Source organism: Carcharodon carcharias, chromosome 32 (assembly GCF_017639515.1).
Source record: "Carcharodon carcharias isolate sCarCar2 chromosome 32, sCarCar2.pri, whole genome shotgun sequence".
Classification (NCBI taxonomy): domain Eukaryota; kingdom Metazoa; phylum Chordata; class Chondrichthyes; order Lamniformes; family Lamnidae; genus Carcharodon; species Carcharodon carcharias.
This window is the reverse complement of record NC_054498.1, coordinates 1,802,325-1,816,791: the sequence shown is the minus strand read 5'-3', so window position 1 is coordinate 1,816,791 and position 14,467 is coordinate 1,802,325. Positions and strand designations below refer to the sequence as shown.

The 14,467-nt window shown below is 40.9% G+C and overlaps 1 protein-coding gene across 5 annotated transcripts in view; it reads left to right on the top strand.

Moving 5' to 3' along the window:
* otud7a (OTU deubiquitinase 7A) overlaps nt 1-14,054 on the top strand; it is a 137,948-nt gene extending 123,894 nt beyond the window's left edge. For all 5 annotated transcript variants that reach the window (XM_041178593.1, XM_041178595.1, XM_041178594.1 and 2 more), the window contains 3 exons: nt 8,652-8,766; nt 9,118-9,202; nt 10,141-14,054. In XM_041178593.1, the coding sequence (XP_041034527.1) occupies nt 8,652-8,766; nt 9,118-9,202; nt 10,141-11,517 (1,577 nt within the window). In that variant the 3' untranslated portion in view covers nt 11,518-14,054. The remainder of the gene's footprint in view (nt 1-8,651; nt 8,767-9,117; nt 9,203-10,140) is intronic.
* Nucleotides 14,055-14,467: the final 413 nt, after the last annotated feature.

The following is a 14,467-nucleotide window of genomic DNA, read 5'->3' as shown; positions in this document are numbered from 1 at the left end:
CTGGAAATCCTCACTAGGGCAGGATTCAACATCCAGGTTTAGTTCATTCATCGATTTGGAATGATTTAGTGTCTGCTGCCATCTGATGGTGAAGTTCATAAAACATTTGAAATGTCTTGCATTCTGCTGGCAAATTTACAATTTCATTGAACAGTTTGTCTTATTTTGAAGAACAAAAGCAGTAAATTTATCATCTATGGTCAAATTTCTCATTTATTTATATCAGTGGGTAGCGGAGTTTAGATGCAAATTTCACAGCATGGCTGCAATTTGCTGCTAATAGGGAATTGGAGGCAGTAATATTGTGTCTTGAGGAACATTTCAGCCGGTGCACCATGGGGCACTGAACTCCTCCTTCCCCTCAGTATAGTAAGAGTCATGAAAGGCACACAATTACTTTAAAACATAACTTGCGTTATCGCAGGCCTTAGTACCATTCAGTTTTTTTTTACTCCAGTGCCTTAATGTGGGTATTCCAGCGCAAAATGTTAATCAGGAACTTATTCAAAATAATGTTTGTGTATTTATTCAATGTTACAAAATGGTGCTTTGCACTAATGTGTCAGCTGTCACTCATTGGGTAGCACAGAAGGTCATGGGTTCAAGCCCCACTCCAGAGAGTTGAGCACATATTCCAGGCTGATTGAGGGGGTGCTGCATTGTTAAAGGTGTTAATTGGGTGAGACATTAGACCAAGGACCATCTGTCTTCTCAGGTAGACTTAAATGATTACATGGGCGTTCTTTCCAGTGACCTGACCAACATTTATTCCTCAACCAACACCAGTTTAAAACAGATTGTCAGGTATTATCACATTGTGTTGTGGGAGCTTGTTTACAAATTGGCTGCCATAGTTCTTGCATTACAACAGTGACCACATTTGCAAAATACCTCATTGGCTGTAAAGTACTGGGAAATTGGGGATTTCTGAAAAGTGCTGTAAAAGTGAAACTTATTCTTATTGCATACTTTTGCACAATGACATTGATAAACTTACATACAGAGTGCAGGAATCTGCTCCAAGAGGCTCAACGTGGACAACTGCAGTTCACTTAGATTTGAAACAAATGACTAAGTTCGTCATAGGTAATGAAGTGTTTTGTCACTTAATAATTAAGAATACACACACACATACAGCTATCTGTTTCTGAACCCTAGTTTCCTGTGTAAAAAAACAGAAGGTTTCTTTATTCCTTATTCCATACCAGAGGGCAATACATCCGGGACTTAGCACACCCTACTGTCAGGTTTTTTATATAACACTTTTTAACTAAAATGTCCTTTTACAAAAAAGCAGAAACGTTAAACACAGACATCATATCTCCTCCCCCTTTAGCCAGGAACAAATTGGTCAGGCGGTTTGCAGATTCACTTTGGTCTAGGGAGGAGTGTTGGCTTAAGTATCTGAGTTTGTTTGCTTAGGAATGGAAGGTTCTGCTGTTTCATTTGTTTTTGTTCAGGTTCAACAGTTACAGCTACAGGTGCTGCAGCTTTGTCAGTTGAATCAAGTCAGGTTTTACCAACTGGAACAGATGTTTCCCAGAAAGCTTCCACTATGACAGGAGATCCCTGGAAATTTGGTTCCTTGGATTTGGCTTCTCTAATCTGGTCAGTGTGTTTCTTCCAGATTCCATAGGAAGGTTCAACATCATAGATCAGTGATCCTCGAGGCTTGATAATTCTTCCCAAGAACCACTTTGGTGTTCCACAGTAATTCCGGACCCAAACAAACTGATCCAGGTTAAATTCACAAGCTGGTTTACTTGTGTCATGTGACCTTTTCTGATCAAGTTGCCTTGAACCAATCTTTCCTTTCAAATCTGGACACAGCAAATCCATTCTGGTACGCAGTCGCCTTCCAAACTTCAGCTCAGCAGAACTTATGCCTATTGTTGAATGTGGAGTGTTGCGATATGTCATCAAAAAGTTCTTCAGCTTCAACCTCTCAATCTGTTTGTGTCCTCCCCTTCAATATGGCTGTTTTGAATGTCTGGATAAAGCGCTCCATTTCGCTATTGAGGATGGGTGGTAAGGCGAGATGAGAATCTGCTTGATCCCATTGTTTTTCAGGAATATTTGAAAATCACATGACGTGAACTGTGTACCATTGTCAGACACAATCTGCTCCGGCAATCCAAAAGTAGGGAACACCTTCTGGAGAGCATCAATGGGCTTTGCTGAAGTAGTCAACTTCATGGGAATAACGAGGCCACTTTGTGCGGGCATCCACCACACTCAGGAACATATTTCCAAGAAGTGGTCCACATGAAGTCTCTTCCGTGGGTGGTCAGGCCAAACCCACCGATGTAATGGGGCAGGTGCAGGAGAAGACTTCATTTCTTGGCATGGAAGGCAATCACTGACCATGCCTTCGATGTCTTTATCCAGATGTGGCCACCATACATGTAGATGAGCTAACGCTTTCATTCTGACAATTCCCACTGAGGTGAAGTTCTTCTAACACTCGTGTTTGGAATTTTGGAGGAATGACAACTCTGATTCCCCATAACAAACAACCGTCTTGCAGAGTTAGCTCAAATTTGCGCATGTAGTAAGGTATAAGATCGGTAGTCACTTCTTGAGATACACACCAACCTTTCTGTGTGTACAGGTAAACTTTGGAGAGCACAGTGTCCCTCTGCGTTTCAAGTCAAATTTGATCCGCTTTAATAGGCAACATGTCTATCTGGTTCACGTTGAAAGCAGTGACTTCACTTCAGGTTGTGGAGCTGTGGTATAACGGAAGTCTGGAAAATGTGTCCGCATTTTCATGATTCTCAGTAGACCGAAATGTAATTTCGTACTGGTAAGCAGGTAAGATCAGTGCCCACCTTTGTAGGCACACAGCGGCAATTGTCGGGGTTTGTGACTTCAGGCTAAGCAACTAGGTCAAAGGCTTGTGGTCTGTAATTAATGTGAATTTACGCCCTTACAAATAGTGGCGGAACTTATTGACTCCATAGATTAGTCCAAGAGTTTCCTTCTTAATTTGGGCATCATTTTGTTCTGCCTTGGACAATGTGCATGAGGTGTTTGCAATGGGCATTTCACTGCCATCAGCACATATGTTGGAGATGTAAGCACCAACACCATATCCAGATGCATCACAAGCCAGGTTGATGGGCAACTTTTCATTGAAATGTGGCAGCACTTTAGCAGAAGTGAGCTCTTGCCTAAAAATTTCCTGACAGGTTTGTGACCAATCCCATTTTACACTCTTCTTCAGATTATTCAGTGGTGCTGCCTTGGTAGCCAAGTTGAAAATGAATTCGCCGTAGTAATTCACAAGTCCCAAAAACGAACAAAGCTCCTTAACATTTTTGGGCTGTGATGCACTCACCACTGCATCCACCTTCCTGGGTGAGGTTGAGAGGCCAGTTTTGTCAATCATATGTCCCAGATACTCCACTAAGGGCTTCAGGAACGAGCGTTTGGATTTCTTAGTGAGTGCCATATTTTTCCAGTTTACGCAGGACCCAACCTAGGTTCACTAAATGAGTTGCAAGGTTTTTTGTGGTGATGAGCAAGTCATCTTGGAAGCAGATTACTCCAGGGAGGCCCTGCTGGAATAAGGCTGATGCTGAGGCAATTCCAAATGGTAGTTGTTTGTATTGACATAGACCTCTGTGTGTGTTGATGGTTTTATACTTCCTGGAATCTTCACTCAGCTGCATTTGCAAAAATACCTGTGATAGGTAAAGCTTTGTGAATAATTCACCTCCATTCAGAGCAGTGTACAGGTCCTCAATTTTCAGTAGCAGGCACGGATGCGCTTCTAGGAAATGATTAATGGTGATTTTATAGTCACCACATATTCTGATAGACCTGTCACCCTTCACTACTGGAACTATTGGAGCTGCTCACTCTCTATAATTAACATTCTCAATTATCTGAAAGTTTTCAAGTTGTTCTAGTTCCTGCTCGATTTTCTGTCGCATTGAGTAGGGAACTGAACGTGGTTTGAAGAACCTTGGTGAAGCTTCAGCCTTCACAGCAAGTTTGGCTTCAATGTCTTTAATAACTCCAAAGCCATCCTTAAAAACATCAGTATGCTTGTCTAACAAGGACTGCAATATGGAGTTGCAATGCACTTTATTTTATTCCAGTCCAGCCGAATTTCTTTTAGCCAATCCTGCCCATGAGCAATGGATGATCCCCTTTCACAACGATAACAGGCAACCTTGCTATTGATCTCCATGTTTAGCTTGACATTTTTCCAAGCATATTCACAGGCTCACCAGTGTAGATGCTAAGCTGGAGGAGGCTTTTCTCCAATGGGCATTTCTTGTAAATTTTCTCCCATGTCTTCTCTGAAGCAGGAGGAACAGATGCTCCAGTGTCAACCTCCATTTCAACCATTTTACACAATGCCAACTTTTAGTCCTCCACCTAGCTTCAGATCAGACTGAATGCAATTCAATTGCTCTTCTGCATTGTCACTATTTGTTTCACTTTCTCTCTCATCTGGACTCTCATTACTTTTGTATTTTGTTTCCAAGTAACACGTCCTTTTAAACTGCCTGTTTATTTTCAAGCGTGACTTGTCTATATGCTCCTCGTGTTGCCCTTTTCTTGATGGTACTGCTTTACTGTGATCAGCCTTTGATCCACATACACGCTGTATGTGTCCTTTTTATCCACAGTCACAACAATCAGCAGTTTTCCACTTACAGGCTTCTGCATTATGCCCTATTCTAACATGTTTGAAAGTGAGTATACCCTGACTTTACTATTTTAACTTTGGCGTTGTTAGAACGTGCTTTCAAATCTCCAGCTTGTTTCTCTGCCATTTCTATTTCAATTCTATTTCTCTGCCATTGCTTTGTGCAATCTTGAATGTTTTCTTTAGTGTCAGCTCTTGCTCCACTAACAGTCTACACTGAATTTTTTAATTCTTAGAAGCGATCACGCAACGCTTCTTCCAGGTATCCTTTAAAGTCACAATGTTCCGCTAATTTTCTCAACTCAACCAGGAACTGGGAAACTGACTCACTCTCATGATGTTCTGTTTGGTGAAACTTGAATCTCTAGGCAATAATTGCTGGTCTGGGATCGAAGTGCTTTTTCAAAACGTCCACAAGCTCTTTACAGCTTTTATCTGCTGGCTTGTCAGGAGCAATGAGATTTCTCAGTAAAGTGAAATTTTTCATTCCAATGACTGTAAGAAACACTAAGGCCTGCTTTTCCTCTTCAATCTCATTCGCAATGAAAAACTGTTCCACTTGCTCAACATAATCTGCAAGGTCCATAGTAGTTGGATCAAAAGCCCCTAATAATGGTGGTCCCATTATTGTTGTTGCCGCCGCCACCCCCCCCCCCCCAATGCATATGTGCACACACTGACACACACACACACATCTGCTTCTGAACCCCAGCTTCCTGTGTAAAGAACAGAAGGTTCCTTTATTCCTTATTCTACACCAGAGGGCAAAGCATCCGGGATTTAGAACACCCTACTTTCAGATTTTTTATATAACACTTCTTTTTAGCTAAAATGTCCTTTTACAAAAAAGCATAAATGTTAAACACAAACATCACAGGTAAATAATCTAGAAAGGATAGAACTGAAAATACAGATATAAGATGCTGGAAATACACACCTGACCAGTCAGTATCTATAGCGAGAAAAAGCCAGGTCATTTTAGTGATAGCGACCACAACATGGTACAGTTTAAGTTTGTATTGGACAAAGAAATAGACCAGTTGCAAAAAATTGTTTTGGATTCGGGGAGAGTGAATTTTAGTAAAATAAGGCATGATCTGGCCAAGGTAGACTGGGAACAGCTACTTGTAGGGAAATCTACAGAGGAGCAGTGGAGGGCGTTCAGAAAGGAAATGGGGAGGGCACAGGCTCAACATGTCATAGGGTGATAGGAAGGAGTAATAAGCTCAGAGAACCATGGATGACCAGAGATTTTCAGGTTATGATGAGAAGGAAAAGAGAGGCTTTTAGCAGGTATAAGGTAAGCAAATCAGCGGGAGCATTAGTGGAGTACAGGCAGTGCAGGGTGGAGCTTAAGAAAGCAATTAGGGGAGCACAGAGGGGATAGGAGAAAGTTCTGGCTAGTAAAAGTAGGGAAAATCCCAAGATATTCTATAAGTATATCAATGGGAAGAGGATAACCAGGGAAAGAGTAGGGCCCATAAGGGATCAAGGGAGCAATCTATGGGTGGATACAAAAGACATCGCTAGAGTGTTGAATGAATACTTCACATCCATCTTCACCCAAGAGAATGAGGATGAAGGTATCGATCTCGGGGAGAGAGACAGCGAGGTTCTTGAGCAAATTGATATAGGGAGTGACATAGGTATTGGAGGTGTTGACAGGTTTAAATGTGGACAAATCTCCAGGTCCAGATGATTTGTGTCTCAGACTGCTGAGGGAGGCAAGGGAGGAGATCACAGGGGCTCTGACCCAAATTTTTAATTCCTCTCTGGCCACAGGGGAGGTGCCAGAGGACTGGAGAACAGCTAATGTGGTTCCGCTATTTAAGAAAGGTTGTAGAGATAAGCCAGGGAACTACAGACCAGTGAGTCTCACATCAGTGGTAGGGAAACTATTGGAGAAAATTCTGAAGGAGAGAATCTATCTCCACTTGGAGAGGCAAAGTTTGATCAGGGATAGTCAGCATGGCTTTGTCAGAGGGAGGTCTTGCCTAACAAATTTGATTGAATTTTTTGAGGCGGTGAACAGGTGTGTAGATGAGGGTAGTGTAGTTGATGTAGTTCATATGGATTTCAGCAAAGTTTTGACAAGGTCCTACATGGGAAACTTATAGAGAAGGCAAATGCACATGGGATACAGGGTAATTTGATAAGGTGGATTCAAAATTGGCTTAGTTGTAGGAGACAGAAGGTGATGACAGAAGGATGTTTTAGTGACTGGAAGCCAGAGTCCAGTGGCGTACGATAGGGATCTGTGCTGGGTCCCCTATTATTTGTCATTTATATAAACGACATAGATGACTATGTGGGGGTAGGATTAGTAAGTTTGTGGATGACACAAAGATTGGCCGGGTGGTTAACAGTGAGGTTGAATGTCTTGGGCTACAGGAAGATATAGACAAAATGGTCAAATGGGCAGATAATTGGCAGATGGAATCTAACCCTGAAGAGTGTGAGGTGATATACTTTGGAAGGAGTAATTTGACAAGGAAGTATTCAATGAACGGCATGGCACTAGGAAGTTCTGAGGAACAAAGGGACCTTGGCGTGTGTGTCCATAGATCTCTGAAGGCGGAGAGGCATGTTAATGGAGTGGTGAAAAAGGCATATGGGACACTTGCCTTTGTCAATCGAGGCATAGATTACAAAAGTAGGGGGGTCATGTTGGAGTTGTATAGAACCTTGGTGAGGCCACAGCTGGAGTACTGTGTGCAGTTCTGGTCACTGCATTATAGGAAAGATGTGATTGCACTGGAGGGGATGCAGAGGAGATTCACCAGGATATTGCCTGGGATGAAACATTTAAGTAATGAAGAGAGGTTGGATAGTTTTGGGTTGTTTTTGTTGGAGCAGAGAAGACTAAGGGGTGACCTGATCGAGGTGTACAAGATTGAGGGGCATGGACAGGGTGGATAGGGAGCAGCTGTTCCCCTTAGTTGAAGGGTCACTCACAAGGCGAGATAAGTTCAAGGTGAGGGGGCAGGAGGTTTAGGGGGGATGTGAGGAAACCCTTCTTTACCCAGAGGGTGCTGATATTCTGGAATGCGCTGCCTGGGACGGTGGTGGAGGTGGGTTGCCTCACATCCTTTAAAAAGCACTTGGATGAGCAATTGGCACATCATAACATTCAAGGCTATGGGCCAAGTGCTGGTAAATGGGATTTGGTAGGTAGTTCAGGTGTTTCTCACGTGTCGGTGCAGACTCAATGGGCCAAAGGGCCTCTTCTGCATTGTGTGATTCTGTGTGAGTATTTTATATGGTACCTTCCTCAGCCTAGTCTTTTTCTCTCTACAGAAGTTGACCAACTTACTGCATGTTTGTAGAATTTGTAGTATTTTGTTTTCTATTTGTTACTGTGCTTCTATTTTTGTATGGCTTAATCTAATTTGTGATGAATGCTGAGCCTCCTATTTACACAGATACTTGATTTGGTTGGCAGTCTGGGGAAGGAAATCAATTTTTCTCAACTTAATTTTGTATCTATCTGTTGAAGCCAATGCATTGATCTGAGCGTGATATTAATAGATGACAGTTTATTTTGATATTACTGAGTGATTGGGTTTGAACTCCCACAGATGATTTTGAACATGGAACTTTCAGATCTATTCCATGTGGTGATTCCAATGCCCACCTGTGAAGGAAACCACTTAAGCTTCTGCTCCACTTGTTCACATTCGAAGAAGAAATTAATGTACAGCTTAATACAGTTCACACTATCCTAAAGCTACTTGCATTTGACTTTGGCGCAGACTTGGAAGCAAGTTATATGCCTGCACTGTCAAGTGGTGGCCATTCAGAGACACAGATAAAATGCATTCAAAAATATTACAGCTTCAAAATTGTAACATTAATGGTCCTTGGTAAGATTGCAAAGGAAAATATATTGCTGCATTCAGATAACTGACCTTAGATTTGATGAGAAATGACTAATCTTTAAAATTGTCAGTTTTATTCTATATGTTGTGCTGATGTTTTCTGTCTTTAGCTGCAATTCCCTTGACTGACTCAGAACACAAACTGCTACCTTTGCATTTTGCAATGGATCCCAAGAAAGATTGGGAGTGGGGGAAGGATGACAACGACAACACCAAATTGGCCAAGTGAGTGGATTTGATTTCATGTAATTTTAATTTCAAAGCATGATATTTTAGCCCTTTGCAAAAAACAAATAACAGATACATGTGTACACAATGTATAGAATTGAACCCTGTAATCCAATAGTGTGTACAGTAGTAACTTCATAAAGAGTATTTTTTCAATTGCAAGTTGTGAACACTGGCATTCAGTTCACCTGATGATTTATGCAAATTTGTGGGTGTAAGATATTGAATAGTTCTGTTTCATGTCGTTTCACAATTGGTATTGTTCCCACTGACTGTTGCTTTTTTTTCATGCTTAGTTCATTTGTTTTCTGTGTGGATGTTTTGTCACTCTGCGTTCTTTTCTTCCAGTTTAATCCTTTCCCTGGAAGCTAAGCTTCATCTACTGCACAGCTATATGAATGTATCTTGGATTTGTATTCCTGCTGAAACAAGGGTAAAGTATTTGTGACTTTTAAGGTAGAAGGGACAGAGGCTTTTGCTTTGATCTCTGTGGCTCATAGAACATTTCTCCAGTGATGCTGTGCAACAGAGATTTCACCAATCCACATGAAAAATGTTTGCAAATTACTTTGAACAATATCGTGGTGAAAACTTTTAATGCATTCATTGCATACTTCAGTCTCTGTTATTTTTATGGCAGTGTTACCCTGTTTATTTTCAATGAGTTAATGCCTCCCTAGAGTGAACAAAAGAGCTTGCTATGTTTAGATTTAGTATTTGTATCATCTTAAGCAGTGAAATTTCCAGCCTGTTAGTTTTTAATGCTACTTAAATGATTTTACTGCTGTTAGTGATTTGCTGAGTTAACATTCTAGATATAAACTTTCATTTCCCATCCTATCGTTACAAAGCCAATTTTGCTAAAATAAATCTTAATCTGGCCGCAGTTATCTGCTAATGTAAAAGGAATTCTGCAGTCTTATGTTTTCTGGTGGCTCAGTGGCTAATGACCTTCCACAGTGCAGAACTGAGGGCATAGAAAACCGGAAGACCTGTCTGTGCTGAGTTAGTTTATTCAGCTACAGCAGTGGTTGGGGTTCTACAATTAGCTTCAAAATCCTTGGGCTAAGGAAAGTTATATGTAGCTATTAACTGATGGCTCCTACCAGACATTGCATGTGCAGGTGCCAGCTCATCACAGTTGTGGAGTCTTCCTGTGGTCAAACATCCTGCTGGCACTTATTGTCTAAGCTCATGCACCCAGTGGCAACTTGGATGTGATACTGGATGGTACCAAATATTGTGTAAACTGTGGGACAAAACTGTTAAGGCAGTCAGGTAGTAAGATAAAGATCTTGGAGTTATTTTTCTGGATAGTTTTTTATAGTGTAGATTTTGTTGAGGTTATTTATAAATTGTTTGTACTCGCAGGCACCTTTGGCCCAGCCGGAATCACCAACCGCTTCAGTAGGGGAAGATGTCCATTCGCTGTCCGACTCAGAGTCAGACAGAGACAGTGTCTGCAGCAACTCTAACCTGAATGGGAACAAAAACCAGAAAGAAAAAGATAAAGGAGATAAACAAAAGAAGGACAAGGAAAAGAATAGGACAGATTCTGTCGCAAACAAACTCGGGAGCCTTAGCAAAACCCTGGGGATTAAAATAAAGAAGAACATGGGGGGACTTGGAGGACTGGTACATGGAAAGATCAGTAGAGGAAACTCCAGCAATGGACGGAATGGGGAGAATGTGGAGAAAGTCAAGAAAAAAGAATCCAACAAATCTAGTAAAGGAAGTAAAGAGGAGTCATCGCAATCTGCAAGTTCATCTCCTACTGACAAGTCAAATATATCTGCTAAAACCCTCATAGAGAAACAGACTGACCAGTGGAAGTACAGCACTGATGTCAAACTCAGCCTCAACATACTGAGAGCTGCTATGCAAGGAGAGAGAAAGTTCATTTTTGCCGGTCTTCTGTTGACTAGCCATAGGCACCAGTTTCACGAGGAGATGATTAATTATTACTTGACCACCGCTCAGGAGCGCTTCAATGCAGAACAGGAGCAAAAACGTAAAGAGACAGAAAAAAAAGCTTCCAGTAACTCAACATGTAAAAAGGTGGAACAAGAACCATCTCAGAGAAGCAAGATAGAATCAAATTCTCAGGAGGACACTCTTCAGGGCTCTCCTCAAAGCCATACAGGTCAGCTGGGCTCAAAATTAGAGGAAAAGAGTGACCAGACAAAAGAGACCAATTCACCACGCACCAGTGAAATTCCTAAAACTGGCACTCTCACCTCGGCCCACTTCACCCACACGCCAGCTTTGTTGCGGCATGTCATCCACGTGGCTGAGGTCAAATCTCAGCCGTTGAGCTACCAAGTTGACAATCAGCCACCCATCATCAGCTCCTTGAAAACATGCGCAACATACCCGCAGCATAATCGCTCGCTGTCTTATCAAAGTTACTGTCCTGTGGGCCTTTCAGGGTTCCCCACTGTGGAAAACATGGAGCCTCTGAAGTGTTTGCTGCCTCCCGAACACAAAAGTCACACATATACCAATGGGTTTGGTACAGGTGATGTTAGTGACTACTTGGAATATGCAGATGATGACGTTTCCTCAGTATGGCAGAGTGGAGAGAAAGCCAAAGGGCGAAGCATGGCAGCTCCTCCCTATTCCCTACAACAAAACCGATGCAAACAGCACAACTGCCCCTTCTACGGCCGTCCAGAGACAGAATTTTACTGCTCCTACTGCTACAAAGAGGAGCTCAAACGCAGGGAAAGAGGAAACAAGTCTATTTGACTGTGAAGATTGTATGGAAGATTTTGTTCCAGTTTTTCCATATTAACCAAGTCCATAATTACAAATATTTTGAAGGAGCAATTTAATAAGTAGAGCATCTATTTATAAGTCTTTAAACTATAAAGGAAAGTCTGTTCATTACATTTTGAGAGTGCTGCAATCGTATCTATTAGAACGGTTTCCAACCTCTATTCCGAATTGATGCTCCGGCCCCTAATTCCTGCTCAGTATCCTGGGGCAATGTGAGACCTTTTCATGTTGTTACTCCATGGACTGTTAGCAAATAGTTGATTATATTCCTACATGTATTTTTTTTTAAATTACACTACAGCAAAATAAATACCAGGAGATGATTTGCACATTAGTTACCAATGTAAAAGTGATATGGTGACATAGAGCAGAAAATAACCATTTATTTATGTGTTTGTGAACTAGAAGATGCATTATGACCGGAATTTACAAGCAAAAGTTAAAAAATTGTAATATAGAAATTATTTTTATATTATTTTCACAAATGTGCTGCAAAGCAATATTTTGCGCTTTTTATTAAAAAAAACACAGTTGCCACTTTAATAGATGATTTAATTGCAGAAACTGTTAACTAGAGGCATACGATAGAGCTCTGTAATGTGTGTTTATAAGCTCCAGTGGACTTGGAGTGGCTCGCGCGTTCATACATTTTGATACTTTGTAAACATGCAATTTTATTTGAGAAATGGGTTTTTCTGAAACTTGCTTCCAATGTTTCGACATGGCCTCGATCCTTTGTTGTGCTGTTAAACATCTGTTGCACCACTTTGCAGTGACTGCGGTCATTTGCTTTGCTATTTCAGCCAAGAATTTCTCAAGCGGACTGCATTCTAATCTATCTATCTGTGTATCTCTAGTGTGCATTCATCACACTGCAGACTTCACACTTTGTCACAAATGCAAAGCAATTGTAGAAAAGAGGAAGAAAGCCAGTTTGCTGGGTTCTTCTGATTTGGACCCAGAACTTTACAAACAGTTACACATGGCCTGTGATTGACATCAAAAATTCACAAGCAGTTGCAACTGCCTGAATTTGTCTTTACGTACCATTTACCAACAGGGAATATTAGAGCAGTGGCCTTACAGGGACAGATTAGGTTCATAGCTAAAATTGCAACAGGGCTCCAGATGCAGACTTCCTGTGAACATGTCATGGGATGCTATAGTGTCTACTAGCCTTCTTTTAATAACGTAAGACAGACTATTTCTGTGCAGTTTTTATTTTCAATGACTTTGTGTTTTCTGTTTTAATATGAAAATAAAACTCATGGGAATATTTCCTTCTGTAATAATCTTAGCACTATGCACACAATGACAAAGCAAAAATGGAGGGATGGGGTTCTTGAGAAGGTCAGGCAGCATCTCTGGAGCAAGAAACAGAATTAATGTTTCAGCTCATCGGGTTGTTTCTCTCTCCAGTGATATTGCCTGACCCCAGTATCTCCAGCATTTTCTGGTTTTATTTCAGGTCTCCAGCATCCATAGTATTTTAATTTTTTATAGATGGGGTTTCCTCTTGACTCTCTCCCATGTACATTTCCCATTTGGCAGTGCTAGGGTCAATGGTTGACTTCACTGCCCATTTAATTAACTAAAAAGTGCAGTGGAGAATATAAATGCCAGTGAACTTGCATGAATGCCTTCGTGGGAATTCTTTGTTAACCTTGCTGTTTATATTACTTAATGGCTTGGCTTTCCCAATTTGCATTCATACAGGAAATCAGGCCCCAGTAGAACGTGCACATTTCTGTTCCATTATGGGGTAAGGTGATTTGTCTTGTTTCTCCAGGAGTGTTGGGGAATACTTTTGGGAAAGATGAAAGTGAATAATAACTAACCTCCTGACTTTTTAACTTCATGTAGAATTTCCTGATCACCTGGGAGAGGGGTGGGTAGGGAATGGAAGCACTCGTGGAAATTTAAGCAGAGAATTTTGGGTTAACTTTTTAACATTTACTGATTATTTTGAACTTTCAGGGTTGAGAAAAGAATTTCACCGAAACTTTAAAGTACAAAACCAGAAAGGATAAGAGAATTCAACATTACTTTTATCTGTCTGTTTTCAGAACAAGAAACTAGTTTGCGAATGGCTGACATTTCAATAAATGATAATTCACTTGACTTGTGGAGAACACCAGTGAGCTCAGGAAACTCGATAAAATCCTTTGAAACCTTGAACAATGTAATAAGTTTTGTTTAATTGTGTTTGATTGTTCCTGGATTTTTTCTTTTTCTGATCACAAGATTTTCCAAATGGTGAGAAGCCAAATATCCTCATTTTCAAGTTTACCAAGAAACTGCTGAAATTTAATAAAAAGACCTGATCTCTGGCATACGTCATGTGTTAAGATAAATTATCGATTGAGGTTAATGTGATAGGTGCTGTTATCAGATAGGATTTTCAATGGGAGACACACTATCTTCCTTGTTTGATCATGGTATTCTGCATTGTTTTAAATGTTTATCACCCAACTTGCACTGAAAAATTAAAACCCAAGTTATTCTGACTTTCTGCATCGAACTGTTTGTTTTCTGTATCTTTCTAGAATTGAGAAAGCATCATTTTTTTCAAGTGAAGTTTGTCTGATCAACTTATATACTCTGTTGAGAATTGCTAAGGCATTCTGCTACTTCAGTGAGATCAGCACCATCTGGGCCTACTATTGGCCCTAAGGCCCTAGGGCTAGAGAGGACTAATCATTCGGGGTTCCTGCGCCTCATCGTCCACTGACCCTTGTTGTAAAGTACAGGTGAAATTCAGGTAAGAACAGGATCAGGCTCTGCTATGACATGATTCAGGAACCTGCTGAAACTTAGCATCTAGACAAACATAGAATGTACTGTAAGCCTATGGAGAAACCACACTCCAGCAACAGCCAATTCATTGAGGGGAGGAGAAAATACTAATTAGTTTTACAGT